The sequence below is a fragment of the Chironomus tepperi genome, unplaced genomic scaffold, assembly GCF_022539635.2.
Source record: "Chironomus tepperi strain 1889 unplaced genomic scaffold, CSIRO-AGI_Ctep_v1 contig_244, whole genome shotgun sequence".
Lineage (NCBI taxonomy): Eukaryota > Metazoa > Arthropoda > Insecta > Diptera > Chironomidae > Chironomus > Chironomus tepperi.
In genome coordinates, this window is record NW_027226366.1 from 566,880 (window position 1) to 585,454 (window position 18,575).

General features: G+C 31.8%; 1 protein-coding gene and 1 long non-coding RNA gene across 2 annotated transcripts in view; one reads left to right on the forward strand and one right to left on the reverse strand.

Moving 5' to 3' along the window:
• Nucleotides 1-6,253, reverse strand: part of Ets65A (DNA-binding protein D-ETS-3) — a 29,636-nt gene extending 23,383 nt beyond the window's left edge. The window contains exons 1-4 of the mRNA XM_070641357.1: nt 5,576-6,253; nt 4,115-4,369; nt 3,721-4,040; nt 1,935-2,015 (exon numbers count right to left, since the gene is read on the reverse strand). Of these exons, the coding sequence (XP_070497458.1) occupies nt 1,935-2,015; nt 3,721-4,040; nt 4,115-4,344 (631 nt within the window). The 5' untranslated portion in view covers nt 4,345-4,369; nt 5,576-6,253. The remainder of the gene's footprint in view (nt 1-1,934; nt 2,016-3,720; nt 4,041-4,114; nt 4,370-5,575) is intronic.
• LOC139091328 (uncharacterized) lies at nt 5,765-6,751 on the forward strand. Its single transcript, XR_011544499.1, has 3 exons — nt 5,765-6,289; nt 6,346-6,519; nt 6,605-6,751. It is a non-coding gene; the product is annotated as an uncharacterized lncRNA (long non-coding RNA).
• The last annotated feature ends 11,824 nt before the right edge of the window (nt 6,752-18,575 follow it).

The following is an 18,575-nucleotide window of genomic DNA, read 5'->3' on the forward strand; positions in this document are numbered from 1 at the left end:
AGAGCAGATAGAAACAGCAATGATGATAATAAATCTATGGCATGCTAATTTTTTTGTGGACTATGAAAATTTCCCCCTTTTTAACTTTGTGCTGTATAATATGTGTAGTATGTAAAGATAAATAAATACGGTGGCAGTATAATGGCACATTGAATAAAAGTTCAGATAATATTTTTTTATATATAAAAAATCTGAGTGAATGTAGAGGCTCTAAAGACTCGAAATTCATAGTCGGCATTAACTTTTGATGGTCTATGTCTGCTTGTGAATGACCAAAGAACTCTTAGAAGGAAGCTTGTTGATAAAGACAGTATTGCACTTGGTAGACGGAAGTCAGCGATAGAGCCAGCTTTAGGCATCAACTGACTCAAATTTTAAATTCAGTAGTAACAACCTTAATCCAGCTATGGAAAATTTTCAAAAAAATACTTTTTATTTCACCTATTAAAATATTTTGAAATTCATATTTTGGATACAGCTAGGTCGTAAAATTAATGCTGAATAAATTTTCAAATAAAAAATGCATAATCAATTTTCACGGTCAGCATTAATATTCGGCACTATTGCAAATGACTATTGATCAAATTCGATAACAGTAAAAAACTAGTTTTTTAGTTAACGACATTGCAATTCGAGATATTTTATGAATTTTTCTGGTATTTACATAGGAATGTTCTTTAATGGAATGATGTGAGCTGTTTTGAAGTCTGGAGATTTGAATATATCTACTGCAGGAAGGACAGTAATTAGGATATTTTTAAATGCTACATGCATGGCGATTGACAATCTTAAATAACGTATATACGCACTAAGAGGTCGCTATATGCTTCCTAGTTCACTAGTACCGAGTGAAACTGAATGCGATTAGCTGATATTATGCAAATATCATGGCAAGTTCCAAAAATATCAATTTTATAACAAGACACATGGTCGACTAATCGCAACCAGTTCTGATCAAGAATCGATCAGTTGTCGTATTCATAACGTTTAAATTTTACCGCTAAAGTTAGATGCTATATAATTTAGTATTAGATTGTCTTTGGATAACTAAAGTATCAAAGTGATAGCTAAGTAGTCTAATCCGTAAGAAAGTAATTTAGTGTCGTTAAACTTGTCCGTAACGAAGACTTGACGAAGTCGGAACGAGTACTTTCTCACAAAAATCAGTTAATTATCCAAAACCCGACACTAGACTTGAGTGACCCTTTCATGATGCCGAATTTAAATCAAGCCATATCGATCTTAGGTCGGATTTTTGGTATATTAACTGACTTGTGCTACATTAGGATTAATTTGGAATATAAGTAATTTGAGTGATGAGCAATTTTTGTAGGTTAATCTAATTTTATCCAATAAACGAATATTCTAATTGTGTAACAGACAGAGAGCTTGCTACAAAAATCTCAACAATTTGTGAACAAGTCAAAATCCAAATATCAGTCATAAGTTTGTTCTAGTCATTCAAATCAATATAATCGACCACAAGCTAACAAGCTACAAAAACAAATTAACTGTGTTAACTCAAGGAATAAACATAAGGAAATGATGCTTCAAAAGTATCGAAAAATACCAATTTAACCTCCATTACCCGAAAAATCGATATTTTCATCCATTTAAAACCACTAAATGAACGAGAAAAAGGGAAGAGAGTGAGATATTTTTTGTGTACTAATAATAAATTTTGCTGGTGTCACAGTAAATTTACTGTTTTTTTAAGACGAAAAAAAGTTATTCTGACTTAATCATAATTCATATTTGCAAAAAAATATATATGGCATTATTAATTTATAGCCAGTACACGGATGATACCTACGAATAAAAGCTCTCACTCTCGCTCCATGAAAAATGATAAATGTTGCCTTCCGAACATGAATTTTCCAACTGTGATATCGCGCACAGACATAAAAAATGTTAAAGTCAAAGCATTTACTCACCTGGGAGGAATTTTGGAGACTTTGTGTTGTCACTTTGTGATGTATTTTGAGAAATTAATGCTTTATCACTCACGACTGAAACTGTAAAGAGTAAATGAAAATGAAATCGGAATTAAGGAACAGTTTCTCATACAGTTTTCATCAATATTCATGATGATGTTGCAAAAATTGTCTATTTTTGGCATGAATGTAAATGGAAAAAAATTCTCATGCTATTAACGACACGCGTGCACACACAATTCACGCCAATTAAGCAATTTGAAAAGGATACACCCTTCGAATTTACTGATTCCTTATGTACTTACATCATCATGATGATGATCTGTTTATAGCGAATGGAAAGTAATTTCCTAATAATGCGATATCATCCCTAATGTAAATATTTATTTATTTATTTATAGTTTTTTTTGTTCCTTTTCACGACTCAATGGAGCAGCTTTTCACTGCTCATTTCACTTAATGACGTGATTCATGGTCTTTTCTCATTTAAGCCATTTTTAAAAAGTAAATAATGGACAATTGTGAAAAAAGTCTTATCGCATCGCATAAAATCAAAATTATTCATGGTACAAGAAATATCAACAAATAAATGTTCATTAGCTATGCCTGGAAACTCTTTCAAGTAGTCTTACTGCTATGTATCGAATCAAAAAGTGTGCAGCCTTGAAAAATCAATTGTCAACTGTTGGTAATGTCGATATATCGGAAATAATTAAAAAATTCTCTCTTTTTTTGGTTCAGCTATCAAAAAAATTATTTTTTTTGTTCTGTCGGTTCACATAATTGCGATTCCGTTTTGACAAAGAATTTTTTTTTATTCTTCTTTGAGACAAGGAAAAAAAGAGAATTTTTAAATTGTTGCATTTTGCAATTGCTTGACGAATTGATGAATATTTTTGATGAGTAGGGGACAAACATAGCTGAAGGGATAAAAGGAAAAGGAGATTTCCTGAGGAATGAGCGAGAAAATTGTCTCGACCTTTAAATCTGCTTTAGATTATATTAAGTCACACCAAGAATTTATTACTAGGAATATAAGAGTTCATGGAAATTAAGACGGAATCCATACGAATTCGGAGTATGCATCTACTTTTGACACCTTTCTAACTTCTCTCTTAGCTCCAAGTATCTATTTATCTAAAGATACATTTCCTTTACACTAGATACAACAGCTGCGATAATAAACTGACAAAGAGTCAGCCAGAGCTTGAAATCAACTCAGATTTTGTATGAAAAGTTGCTTTGAGTTGATTTCGAGCTCTAGAGTCAGGGTTAGATCGACTTGAAGTTAACAGTGGGACTAGGACCAATTCAATGGCATTCCTGTCTACAAAGGAAGGTTGTGAGCCGTGTAAAATTTGTCCTGCCGAGTAAAACTAATTTACTATTCCACCTCCAACCTGCTTCGACTCTGAGGTCCACCTTTAAAAAGTGTATTTGACCCAATAAGGAGATCTGCAACTCAAAAAATTGTAAATCTTATGCATACCAAAATACCCCTTAAAATTTAAATCAATTAAACTCATACTCAATTGAATTAAACCTCCAAATTAAATTAAATCATGATCATAAAGGCAATCATACTCGTTAATTAAAAGAGCAATTCAATAAAGTTTACAACCATCAATCAAAACTTGATCAAAACGTATCAAATGTGTTGCAATCATATTATTTTTGCGCATTAAAGATATTAACACCTCTCACCAATTTATTTTAATGATCAAGATTTTCTTTCTACTTGATAATAATGTCTCACACATTAAAAAGTAATTTGCACTTTACTTACTTTGATGTCTATTTTTATTTGATGTAACTATATTTGATGAATCATTGCTCAATGATTGCCCAGTAATGTGTGATACAGCATTAAGTCTATGTGTTGTCAGTCCATCATTTTGTGAGTGATTGTGATTTGCTTGAGACACACTATTTGTGCCATTTGGCGATGTATTGATGGTATTTGAGTTTAAAGAGTTTGTGCTATTATTATTATTGTTGTTATTATTGTTATTACTGTTGTTTCCATTGTGTATGACATTATTACTTAATGGCGAAGACGAAACATTTTCACTGTGATCATTAATACGTTGTGTTGAGTACAGATCGCTATATGGACAAAGAGTAATATTATTTGACATTAAACTTCAATGAACTGCTGCATGTTTATTGCAATTTTATACCTAAATGCGCTACTCGTGCCCAAGAAACTTCGATCCTGTAAAGCTGCCTTCGCTTTCTCAACACTCTGCTTCAATTGCTCAAACGTTGATTGATGAAAGCGATATGATGACCAATCTGTTGCACATTGACCAAACCCAAAATCTTCAGTTTTTATAATCGAACTTGACGGTGACACAGCTGTTCTTTTTAAGTCCAATGCCGATTGATATGAACACGAGCTTTCATACATATTAGATTTTCTAAGTTTACACAATCTAAATTATTAAGGAATAAAGTCGGTCATTAAAAAATTAGTCATAAACATCATTTTGTTAAAAAAGGAAAGAAGGCACAGAAAATTTATTGTGCGGCTTTGATCAGTCAATATAAATTATTAAGAAATACAATATGGAATATGACACGAATCACTCGCATGATCATTTGATATTTAACAAAAAAATATGCAAACATTTTTGAATTCAAAGATTTTGCCATGGAGCCATCGATGCGGCTTACTTTAATTTATGACTTTAGAGCTTGATAGTCTCGTGCATGTTAAACTGATATAGATTTTAAAGATATTGGATTTAAATTATTCAACTGGGTTTGTTGCTTTTTATGAATTGAAATTTTTGATTTATTTTATTTGATTGTTATGTGATGTAATGTGAATCTTTGAAGGATTTTTGAAGATATTAATAGATATGAAAATTATTTGCTTCGCATTGCTGTGGCCTAAATGTTTGAATGTTTGAAATATTGTACTTCATTGATTTTGCGATTTTAAATTGCAGTCAAAACTGTCTTCACAAATTTTTGAAGGAACTAAGGTATAGAAAAGGTCTAAGGAATCATATAAATTATTGAGCTTATTTTAGAACTTAATTTGAAGTATAATTGTAATACTGCAGCATAGTAAGGCTGTGGAAAGCATTGGTTAAAGGTTTGTTGGATTTTGCACCGATTAAATTGCATTGTTAATTATCAGCATTCCTTAATATCTAAATTCAATTGTATGAATCATCAATTAAATGAACTGATATGAGCACCTAGACGATCTTATAAAACTACACAGATTTAAATCAATGTAAAATTATTCATTTAATACGACGTATTTATGTATTTATTCAAGTTTTTCATTTGGCAAGGATTAAAACGGAAAAATTGATGCCTATCCTAACAGAAGACAAGTTTTTAAAGCAAACAGTATTAACAGTGATAGCCAGCTTCAGGCATCAGTTTAGGGAGGTCATGGATCACAATTGATTTGTTAAGGAATCGTAGTAAGCAAGTAAATTGACGGTGTACCTCCTTACATACTTCTAAACGTAGAAAAATCCTTCAAAAATGTTTTTAAATTTCTTCAATTTACAAACTCGTTAAAAAAATCCTCAATCCACTTCATATGATTCACAATCCTCATTATCAACACAATTTAAGGTACATATATCCATAAATTAAAGTCCCAATTTAATACTCACCAAAAATAAATAAAATATATAGAATATTTTCCTTGTTCAAAAAACTGTAATTTAAATCCCTCTTTAAAAACTATGTCTGAATATTTTTAACTATTTTTGTTTTAAAAAATCCTTGTTACTATATAGCATGTACACTAATAAATCAATCACTTCATGAATTTCATTATAATCACATTACTATAGGTCATGTTACTATTATTTTTTAGGTTATTATCACTTCCAAGATTGACCGAAATTTTTTCACATAAATATATTTTAAACTCTTTTATTTTGTATCGCGCGCGGGTCTTTATTTCCCTTTAAGGATGAGAAATGAAAGAAAAATGAAAAAATAATCAATTTTGCAACAATTTGTGTCTTAAGAAGACCGTGATTCCAGTTGCCATTTTTCACTTTCATATGTTAAAGTCAAGAAAACAGGAAAAAAATTTGTATATTTTTTCTCGGAAATAAGGCAAAAGCACTATATGTAAAAGACCTTGGCCGTTGTTTTGAAAAAACTGGATATCCGCTTCGAATGACTGCCAACAATGACACAACAAGATCATCCTCGGAAAGGAATGTGTGTATTTTTTTTTATGAAGACAGGAAAATTGAGTTGAACGAAGCACAGTAGGGAAAAAAAGCTGAATTTTCCTTACACATGACACACGAATGAACCAAATCATTGAATAGAATATGGGATGGTCTTGTAATATAATTGCCGCTAACTGAGTGAGTGTGTGTGCATGTGAATGGATAATGTATATATAGTGGATAATATTTTTCAGGAGACATTACAAATATGCGATGTGATGATACCTTACTGACTATTGCCTGAAAATGAAAATTTTCCGAGGGCGTGGCTTAAACAATTTTTTTTTCTGCGTTAAGAGGAAAAATTTTTCCATTTCCATCATGGAAGGGATGTTAAAGATGAAGAACTCTTCTTTATTTCTTATACTGTAAATATAAAGCTTCTTTTCATTCTATTCATAAAAAAAGTTATTATTATTTTATAAGTCACACTATTTTCAATTGTGTTTCAAGGATATTACGAAGAAGAATTGAAAAGGCGATGAAGTCATAAAAGAGGAATAAACGGCTTTTCGCAAATTTACTGTGTTTCCATTAGTGTAGTTTATAATTGCATACGTGGGTTAGTTCTTTGGGTAATATCGGATCAAATTAAAGTTTTTTCTGGGTTGCATACTTTTTTTTAATAAAAATAAAGTTTTAACGTTGATTAGAAGAAATAGTGCTGATAATATTAATTTGATAGTGCTGAAATTGTTAAAAATAGAGGATTGCAAGTTTTAACTACAAAATTTTAAAACATAAAACGAAAAGCAATCGAAATATTAAATTAGGTTAAATCTACAGTTCGATATAAGGGAATTTTTATTAAGTTTGACATTACAATTTACTAGTTTCTATATATTTGTTGAAATAAGGCTTTCATGTGTTAATAAATGATATTGCTGCCTTGGTGGAGCTTTCTTCATTTGTGTCGATTGGGCTACAATAAAAATTGAACGATAACGCGATAAATTAAGAATTTGTACATTAAAATCTTCAAATAAACTAGATCATAGTATTGAATTGTAAGACTGATGATCTATCGACGGCCTTAAAATTTTATATCCCAATTTTAAAAATAGTTGAATAATGATCCTCCAAAAATTAAACAATAATTCATTTGAAGAATGAAATACCATAAATTAGGATGACATCTGAAATTAAAATTTATTATATCGATTAAATATCGTCAATTCTCTCAGTCTACCAACTCGCTCACTCTCACGCTCGCTTCGTTTCGAATGTAATTGAAATAATTAATAAAGTAAAGAGTCTTTGATTTACAATTGAAATAGCTGGTCGCCTTTTATTTTCGGCATATAATTAAGTCTAAAGCTTATATTTTCAGCCTTATTTACAGCTAACACATAACTGGCGCAGTTTTCAGAGTAGTGTCTTTTACCGGTTAAGTTAAACTACCGTGGTTTAGTTAATATAAATCATTCGCGTAAAAGTCTCAAAGAACCTAATAAAGCTCATATTTATTAGTTAGAAATTAAGTTAGTGAAATAGTGAAAACATAATTATTTGCAAAAAAAAAATCCAAAGTGATATAAAAAAATCCAAAGTGATATAAAAAAATCCAAAGTGAAATAAAAAAATCCAAAGTGATATAAAAAAAATCAGCAAAAAATTACGCTGTAAAGAAAATATTAAAGCAAAAAATAAATATAATTTAAACAGAAATTATTGAAATTTCTAAGCAAAAATAAAGAAAAACATTTTTCTCATCAATACTAAGTTTCATCCGACAAGATAGTCGCACCCAAAAATAAGCAACAAATCCTTAACAGAAGAATAGATTAGAGCGCAGCACCCAAATTGCTGGGTAAGTATAGCCTTTTATTTATTTTACGCGTGTGTTATTCTGTGCATTCGCGATCTCATATAAAAAATAATACAAGTGTTCTAAATCTCAATTCTCAAAATTAATCCATACGCTGAAAGATTTTCACCCCGCCGTCCCATTCGTCGCCCTAATATTCAAAATATGGCCCATGTTGATAATCAAATCGACCCCCTAGTGGTCCCAAATGAAGATGCTTTAGTCGCAGCGGCGATTAATAATACCAAAATCCCTGATCCAATCAAGCAAATCGAGAAGTATGCAGGTGATAAAACATCCCTGTTTACTTGGATCAGTACGGTGGAATCCGTCATGGAAACCTACCAACAGATTGCCCATCTTCCAATTTACCGTCTTTGGGGACAGGTCATTCGAAATAAAATTATAGGTGACGCCGATAAAGCTCTTGTTACACACAATGCTGTAGATTGGCCCGCGATTAAACGAGTTTTAATCGAAAATTTCGGTGATAAGCGCGATATCGCCACGATTACTCAAAAAATCCCCTACCTTTCCCAAACAAACAAATCTCTGGATGAATATTATCAAGAGACAAGTGAGCTAGTTGCACAGATCTCCCAAAAATTGAGTCTCGACCCAGAGAACGATGGTCACGTACAGGCAATCATGCGAGTTATGACTCCACTTGTCGTTACGGGTTTTGTCGACGGCTTGAGAGGAAATTTACCCGAATTAGTGCGTACACAAAAGCCCACTGACATGCTTGAAGCATATAGAGCCGCACTTGCTCAAAGTGAGGCACAAGACCGTCAAAGAGAAAGAGCCCGCATGAGTAGAAATTTTCAGATAGGAAATTATCAAAATTTCCCCAAAATCCAAAGAAATAATAATCAAAAGTCTCAACCATTTCAAAACCGCTCATTCCAAAATCCACAACAAAATTTTCAACGAGCCCCACAGCAAAATTTTCAACAAAATCAGCCCCAAAATTTTTCGTGGCAAAACAGAAATCCCAATCCAATAAATCAGAGACCAAACCCTGCAAATTATGCCGGAAACGCCATGAACCCTCGCAATCAGAACATTGATGAGGATATTTCAATGCGCTCTCGTAGGTCTATGCAGCCGATGAGTGGCATTTCATACCGTTCCCACATGAATAATGCCGAATGCGCTGAGGAAGAAGATTTCCAGCCCGATTACGAGGCCGAAGAAGACGACACGGTTATCGATGACCTAAATTTTCAGTTGGGTCTGGAAGAAGGTCAAGGGACTTAAATTGTGTTCCTTACATCACCCTTAATTCCACCTCTGGCGTACTTTTTGCGCTAATCGATACCGGCAGCAACAAAAATTACATTAATCCCAAACATGTCCGTCAAGCACATCAGTTACCAAGAAAATTCAAAATTGCCTCTATGCTTGGAATCGTGCATATCGACAAATTTGCTAGATTTAATCCGTTTCCCAAATTAAAATCATCAAAGATTTTCCCATTTTTCATACATAACTTCAGTGACTTTTTCGATATCCTCATAGGATATGAAACTCTTCAGATTTTGCACGCAAAAATCCTCACAGTTCCCAACATTTTAATACTTGGAGATTTTTCCATTCAGATGAAAAGAAAAATTCCTATGTCCAACAATGAAATTTGTGAATTCAAAAGTAACACAAATCAGCAACATCGCTATTTTTCCACACAAAGTCCAATCGGTCATGAAAATGCAAAAGTCACCATATCCAGCGACACAAGCTTGCAAAACCAAAACTTCTCAGGTGTCCTAAATAAAAATGCACATGCACGTCAGCACAAGAGTTGCAACAACGTTCCACGTATTCAAAATGAAAACGCTTCACAAGCATTTCCTGTTATTCATATTTCTACTGAAAATAACGTTGACACAAATTCAAACTCGAAACTTAACAAAAATACTTCAATAGCAAATAATTTCCAAAACAATTCCACTGAAATAAATTCGCTGACTCCACAAGCAATTTCCGTTCAACCCAAGAAATGTGATATTTTATCGCAAATTAATTATGAAAACTTAAATGCTGAAGAAATAAAAAGTTTACGGACAGTAATCCTAAACCATAAAAATTGTTTTTACAATGACGATGACGTTCTTACCTTTACGAGTGCCTTGAAGCATTCTATTCGCACCATTGACGACGTCCCCGTCTACACAAAATCTTTCAGATGCCCTGAGGTGCATAAGAAAGAATTGAAAAAACAGGTGGATGATCTTCTACGTAGAAACATCATCCAACCATCAAATTCTCCATATCAATCCCCAGTTTTCCTTGTTCCAAAAAGTCTGATTCCCCTGATAATCCTAAATGGAGAATGGTCGTCGATTTCCGACGCCTGAATCAGAAAACAGTCGATGACAAATATCCGATCCCAAATATCACGGATATTTTAGACAAGTTAGGCCGCTCAAACTATTTCTCGACTTTAGATCTTTTCTCTGGTTTCCACCAAATAGAAATTATTGAAAGCGATCGAGAAAAAACCGCATTTACCGTAGAAAATGGTCATTTCGAATTTTTACGAATGCCTTTTGGTTTAAAAAACGCTCCATCTTCATTTTGCCGCATCATGGACTTGGTCCTTAAAGATTTAATTGGCAAAAATTGTCTCGTTTATATGGATGACGTAATCGTTTTTTCAACCTCTCTCCAAGAACATATGGTAATTCTCGAGAAAATTCTTCAAAGATTCTCTGACTATAACTTAAAAGTCAGACTAGACAAATGTAAATTCCTGTGTAAGGAAACAAAATTCCTAGGACATCTCGTGACTAGCGAGGGTGTCAAACCGAATCCCGACAAAATTAGTGCCGTAAAAAATTGGCCAATCCCTAAAACTGAGACAGAAATTAGACAATTTCTGGGAACCGTTAGTTTTTATCGACGTTTCATCCCAAATTTCGCAAAAATTGCTAAACCCCTTACAAACTCTCTTCGTAAAGGTGCCCAAATCATCTTATCTGAAGACTATATAAAAGCCTTCGAAAAACTTCGAGACTGTTTGACAGACTCGACAATTTTGGTGTACCCAGATTTTTCAAAGCCTTTCGTGCTGACTTGTGATGCCAGCAATTCAGCAATTGGCGCTTTCATTTCACAGGGTCCACCTAATCAGGAGAGACCCGTAGCTTTCGCAAGCCGTACCCTCAACAAGTCTGAGGAAAATTACAGTACAATTGAGAAGGAATTGCTCGCCATCGTCTGGGCTTGCAAATATTTTCGTCCATATTTATATGGCAATAAATTTGTTCTCTATACAGATCATAAACCTCTTACTTACGTATTTAACGTAAAGGACGCGAGTTCTCGCCTTGTTAGATGGCGGTTAAAACTCGAAGAATTTCAGTACGAAATTCGTTACAAAGAGGGCCGAGAAAATGTAGTCGCTGACGCTCTCTCAAGACTTAGAAATACTGGTGACATGTCACAAAACTTTTCCATGTTAAATCATGCAGACGACGACATAATGACAATTCACTCCGGTGATGAAGATGATTCCCATTTTATACCCATGACTGAAGCACCAGTAAATCAATTTTCAAACCAAATTATTTTAGAAAAATCCGACTCAGACTCTGACATCTCCGAAGAAATTAGTCCAAAAATTTTCAGACATACTTTTCGCAGAAAATTTTTTTCAATCAAAATTTTTAAAGAAATTTTGGAAAAATCTCTTCACTACAGGCATAGTAACTGTATTTTTGCAAAAACCGAACTTCTCGGTATGATACAAGAAACTTACAAGAAATATTTTTCGAATAGTAAAATAAAAGTTAAAATATCCCAAAAGATGTTGATTGACGTCACAAAATTGGACGATCAAGAGCAAATTATCGCTTCTACGCATAATTTGAAACATCGCGGAATTTTGGAAAATGTCGCAGAGATTTCTTCTAAGTTTCACATACCAGCACTTAGAAAGAAAGTTCAAAAGTTCATTTCACTGTGTAAGACTTGCAATACACAAAAGTATGACCGGAAACCTTATAATATCCAAACCTCAAGTACCCCCGATCCGAAATATCCCTTACACATCCTTCATATCGATATTTTTATCTCGAAGTCCGATAACTTTCTTTCGGCTGTTGATAAGTTTTCCAAATTTGGTATACTTATCCACATACAATCGCGTACAATCGCTGACGTAAAGAACGCTTTAGTCAAGCTCTTTACTAGATACGGTATTCCTTCCGAAATCGTTTCTGATAACGAGCCGGCTCTTAAGTCAGCAGAAATTCGAGGATTTTTAGAGGAACTTGGCATAAAAACCCATTACACTCCCTCAAATTTCAGTAAAGCCAACGGAATCGTCGAAAGATTTCACTCGACAATCAGTGAAATTTTTAGATGTATTAGAGATAAATATAAAGATCTCACACAAAAAGAGATTTTCTATATCTCTACGGCTATGTATAATGACACCATACATAGTGTCACAAAAACGACCCCTAAAAAAATTTTTCTGGCTATAACAGACGGACGAGACCAAAATATTGAAAACATTCTTCTTGCTAAAAACAAATTTTATGACGACATAATTCTAAAATTACAAGAAAGCAAGAAGAATGCAATAAACAGAGGTGACTGTCCACCTAAATTATCCGAAAATGAAGTTGTTTTTGAGAAGGTTCCTGGTATTAAGAAGAAGACGGAAAACAAATTCCGACCAATCTTAGTAAAAACCGATAACCAAAACACCTTCATTGATCAAAAAGACAGAAAAATCCATAAAACTAATATTAAAAGAATCTTAAAGTAATTTTTTATATCCAAATTGTTTTTTTTTTCTATCTTTCCTTTTTCTTTTACTTTAAAAGTAGTAATTAAGTTAAATAATTCAAAAATGACACTTTGTCATCATTTCATAAGCATTATATAAAAAAAAAAAAGAATTATAAGTTAATGTTTACATTCTGTCACAATTTTAATATTTTTAAATTTTTCTTGATTTTGTTTCTTTCTTATTATATCAACACAAAATAAGCAAATTTCAATTGTACTATTTTATAAATTGATAAAGAAAATATTTACGTATCATATGAAGTAAACACTTCCTCAAAATTTTAACATATAAAGCGAGTAAGAGAACAAAACGAACACAGTCTTCACTCCACAGTAGATGAAACCACCAGAACTTGAGCTTCCAACACATCATTTTCAAAAATTCTATAAGATGAATCTGGGATTGAATAATAAAGGTGACACCGCTACAACGGAAAATATGTCATCCCAACTTACAAATAATAACTATATAAACAGAGAAATTCTCCCGGTCTCTTCAAACGAGATTTTGATAGCATTAATCATATTGATCGTATTAAGAATTCTGGACTTACTGCTAAAAGGCTTTAATGCCTACAAGAAGAAGCTGAAAAAAGTCGTATATGAGAAGGCAATAGCATCAACCAACCCATAAAGATGTAAACCATGGGGACATGGTTCAAACTAGGAGGGGAGGGATTAAATATCGTCAATTCTCTCAGTCTACCAACTCGCTCACTCTCACGCTCGCTTCGTTTCGAATGTAATTGAAATAATTAATAAAGTAAAGAGTCTTTGATTTACAATTGAAATAGCTGGTCGCCTTTTATTTTCGGCATATAATTAAGTCTAAAGCTTATATTTTCAGCCTTATTTACAGCTAACACATAACTTATCTGTCTAGAAAAATTAGATAAAAATTTAAAAAATTGTCAAAAACCCAAAATAAATTGCATCCCACACTCAGGTGTCTAAAAGTGATTAATTAACCCACACCATAGTGAGTATGAATATGAATAAAAAAATTCAATCAGAATATCCAGGTGTACAAAATGGCAATAAAAATGTAATTAATGATGTATAATAATATTAACTATGCATACATATATTTAAAATTCATTCTCATATCGCACAGGAAGAAGGTGGAAGGAGTGCTATAAATTTTATCCTTTTAGCTAGTTAATAGGAAATATAAATTAACATGTGCGATTATCAGCTCATTTTTATGTATTAAATAAAAAAATAACAAATTTTTTAAATTAAAAAAAATCCATTTTTTTAGTTCTTGTTAATTTATTTAATCCAATCAGCCAGCCCTCAACGAATAGAAATTTTTTGAAGATTATAATCTGCAATTAAGGCTGTTATTCTATTCCTTCATACAAACCTCTTCTGAAACATTAAAAATAATTACACATATCAAAACGACCAACAACCGTAAACATAAATCAAAGTGCATATATCCATATCGAGAGAATAAGCAACAATAGTTGAGCATGGATGAGGAAGAGTCGTAAGGTCGCGTGTAGATTTTCATTGCACCGGAAGTGTCACGTGACATCTTTTATGGAATTGAGAAACCCTCTGAATATAAAATTGAATATTTTTAGTTGTTATGCAAAAAAGAATGTTCTCATCTACTGTATAAATAAGCTATTAATTATATTTATTATGTTGAAATTTTTATTAAAGAATTAGACTTTTAATACAATATTTTTTTTTTTTTTGGGCAGTGATGTTCATACTTTTGTTTTTTATATACTTTTTCATCTTCATTTATTTTCATATCTTGAAAAACAAAGTTTTCTTTTACTATAAATCAGAGCTGGAAGTCGACTCGACTCCATACAGAATTCTCATCGACTTCGAGCTCTGCTATAAATTGATAATATATTTATACCATAATCATAATCATACGTAGCCTTATAAATCAAAAAATGGTTTAATTTATACATCTTTTTTTGCTATATTGTTTTAACTTCGTCATTCTTTAATTTATTTTTTTGTCTTATCTCGAGCAAGTTTTCCTACCTACGTCAATTGGAAAAATATAAATATAGAAAAAAGTTTGGAAAGGGAACTAAATTTTTGTGATAATAGATTAATTAATTAATGAAAATTTATGACTTTTCTTGATGTCTTTTGACTTTGTCGTTTGAACAAATTATTGTAGTATGGACATTCTGACTATGATTATTAATTTTTTTAAAGCTTCTTTTTCTCATTCCAATATTGGTGATAAATTTAATTTAATTTAGATTAAGGAGGAATTTTTTGGAGCTTTGAAGTTTCATTGCAGTTAAGATTTAGGAGAGATTACTTAGAAGGTTGAGGATACATAGTTTTTAGAGTGAGTCATAGAAGGAGTCGAGTGGTTTGAGGAATTTAACATGATTTGAATAATAAACCCCCGCATAAACTCCTTTCTTTACTTTGTCAAATCTGAATTAAATTCATAAAGTTGAGAATTTGAATTTCAAATTTAATTTAAATTCTTCAGACATCCTTTAGTTGTGCTTCTACTATCGAAGACTAAATTTAACAAACAATCTAGTTGAAACAACTTTTAGTCGACTTCATAAATTGTCTGAACTTTTAAATTTAACATTTTGTACAGAGCTCGAAGTCAACTCGAATTTTGAACGCAAACGTCAACTTAAGCTAACTCAACTCCATACAAAATTCTATTCGAGACTCTACAAAATCGTAAGCATTGTATGAATTATTGTCAATCATAGACAACACTCAATATAATGATTGCAGGGGCGTAGTCAGATTTTTTGATGAATTTCAAAAATTTGGGCGAGGTTTGAGATTTTTGTGAACTTGATGTCGACTCGAATTTTGTATGGAAAAGTCGCTTCGAGTCGATTTAACTCATATAATATTCAAGTCTACATCGAGCATTGCACAACAATTAAATTTGTGACAATTGAACCCTTCAAGCAATTGTATATTTCAAGTTAATTCCCCAAACTCACTTTACTCAAAACATACAGAATTTCATAATATTTTTCATTAGCAATAAAACCGTAATGAATAATTTTGAAAACTTTCTTTTTTTCCTATAGAAGCAATGAACATCAAAAATTGCATATAAAAAAATAAAACTAATCTTATTCCTAAAACCCAATGTACAAGCAAATCTTTCATATATTCTTAATTAACTTAATAAAAATAATCATCTTACAAATTTTTTTGATTGAATTATTTTAATTATCCCAAAAAAGTTGAAAATTAAAAGAAGTCCAAAAAAAAAATTTATGATTTTCTGCAAAGCTTATCATTCATTCAAATACTTATTCTGTCATTTATTTCCATCATTCATTAACGTTTTTTTTTACTTTTTTATTAATGTTTTTTTGTGTTGCAATAAGGGCGGGAATTAATGATGTTGTACCAACATTTGATATGGAGAGATATTTTTTTCAGCGAGAAAAGGAGCGAGTCTTTTTATGGTCGCATAAATGAAAGCAAAATGTAAGTAGCTGTGGCAAGTATGCTGAAGGAAGAATACATGACATATTTTTTTTGATAATTTTTTTTGTTCATCTCACTGATTCTTATGGCTTGTCATGTTTTATTGATATATTTTTTGCTTTATTTTGTTTAATTTTGTTTATGAATTTAAGCTGATTTTTTTATAAATATGCTGTTTCTGTGACTTTATATTCTCATCATCATGTTTTCGTAAAAGAGTTTGCTTGATTAAAGAAAGTGAAGAACAATATATGGAAATAGATTTTTTTTAATTATTTTATTATTTTTTTCATGCTCGCCATAAACATATATGTTTATTATTGTCGATTTATAGCTTTTTTTTCTCGTTAAGAATTAAAAGCTGTTACATTTATATACACGTCGAAGGAATTACATGCATTTATATCAACACTCAAAATATAAGATGTATATTGGAATCAAAGTCATTGGAGTTGATTCACGAGTGGACAAAAATACGTCAACTGGACATTGACTTTCCATCAACTGGTTTTAACATATTTTTGTCCACTCGGGATTAGGATTTTTGGGTCTGAAAATGCTTTAAAACTAGTTTATGATCTTGAAAAAAATGTAAAGAGTTAGGGATTTTGAACTGTTAAATGTTTTGGGAAGAAGAAGGCTAACAGCGACTGCGTTAAGGAAGAACAATTACATCTAGTTTATGTAAATTATTGGTTTTTATCATTTGGATACAGCTATAAAAAAAAGAAACTTTTTGTTGATACCTTTAACGAATTTTAAATGACTCTTAGAATTGCAGGATTTACGTCTATCCTAACAGACAAATAGCATGCTCTGAGTATACTCACTTTTGTGAACATGCTTATTTGTAGGAAAAAAGCATTATTTGAATTCCTTGATTAGGTAAGTCGACTCTTTCATGCATAATCTTAGTCTGGCTTTTCCTAACATTCACGCTTATACTCAATAAGTATCGCACGGTCCTTACAAAGCATTCTCATTGGTATCTTAAAGTGCTTATTATACATATGCTTGAACGTTAGGATCATCTAAGCTGCTTGCTTGACTTACTTATTCATAACATCCAAATATCTTTAAGTACATCCCAAAGTTTCAAAAACTTATCACAAATAAGTCCTAAAACAATCTCAGACCCAGCAAATACTCAACTCTAATATTCCATTCAGAGCTCAAATTCGACTTAAAATTTAAATAAAGTCGAGTATCAAAGTCATGTGAGCTCTGAAATCTGATTCCTATATGGAGACAAAGGATCAACCCTTTATGTTTGAAACTAAATAATTTTATTGCAAATTCTTTGTGTATCTGCGTGTATGTATGTGACTTGTTATCTCTATCAAAAAGCATAAAGAGCAAAAAAATTAAAAATCATAAAAATTATTTTCCAATTTTTAAATTTTTTTTGTTTGTTTTATTTACTCAAATCCAATAGAAAAATTTGTTATCATCAAAATTATAAAAGATTTTTTTTTTGTCATAAAGCAATTTTTTTTAGGATAGAATTTATTATTTTCTTTGTTTTTTTTTGATAAGCGCAATAAGCTGATAGATTTTCTTCTCATTTAAATATTGATTATAATAAATAAGATTAAATTTAATTATCAAATTTTTTTATCATTTTTTTGGTTTTTAAAAATAAAGAAAATTTTTTTCATTCCAATTTTTTTTTATCTTTCCTTATTACTTTTTGTCATCTTCAAAAAGGGGGGAGCTTAGAGGAGGAAGTAATATCCCGAGCAACACAAATGAAGAAGTCTCGACTATGGAGCTTTTAAGACTCCGGTCAATCTTTTATTAACATCAAATGGAAGTTTCTTCAGTCCATAATATTGCGTAATTGAAGCCGCCTCCATTTGACATCCATATGACTGCAAAATGCAAAAGCGCTTCCTTTAAGCGACCGTATGACTGTCTAATTGAAATCACATTCGATTGGCATCCTTATGGTTGTCAAAAATGGTCTTCTTCGTCAATATGGACGCCAAATGGTTGTCAACTTCAATTTGGCAGCCATATGGCTGCCTAACAGCTGGTGGCTTCAATTTGGCAGCTATATGGACGCCGAACGGCTCTCCACTCTAATTTGACAGTCAATTGGACATCAAACATCTGTCGGTTTTAATTTAACAGCCATATGGACGCCAAAATACTGTCAAATTGAATTTAGCAATCACATTGACACCAAACGGAGGCTGCTTCCATTTGGTGTTAATAAAAGAAATTATACAGATCCTTAAAAGCTTGTCGTACCCTTCTTCATTTATGTCGCTCGGGAAAACAATTTAAGAGAGAGAACTAGAAGTAGAAAAAACCAGAAAATGAGGCATAAAAGTTTCATGTGTGTGCTTTTCTTAC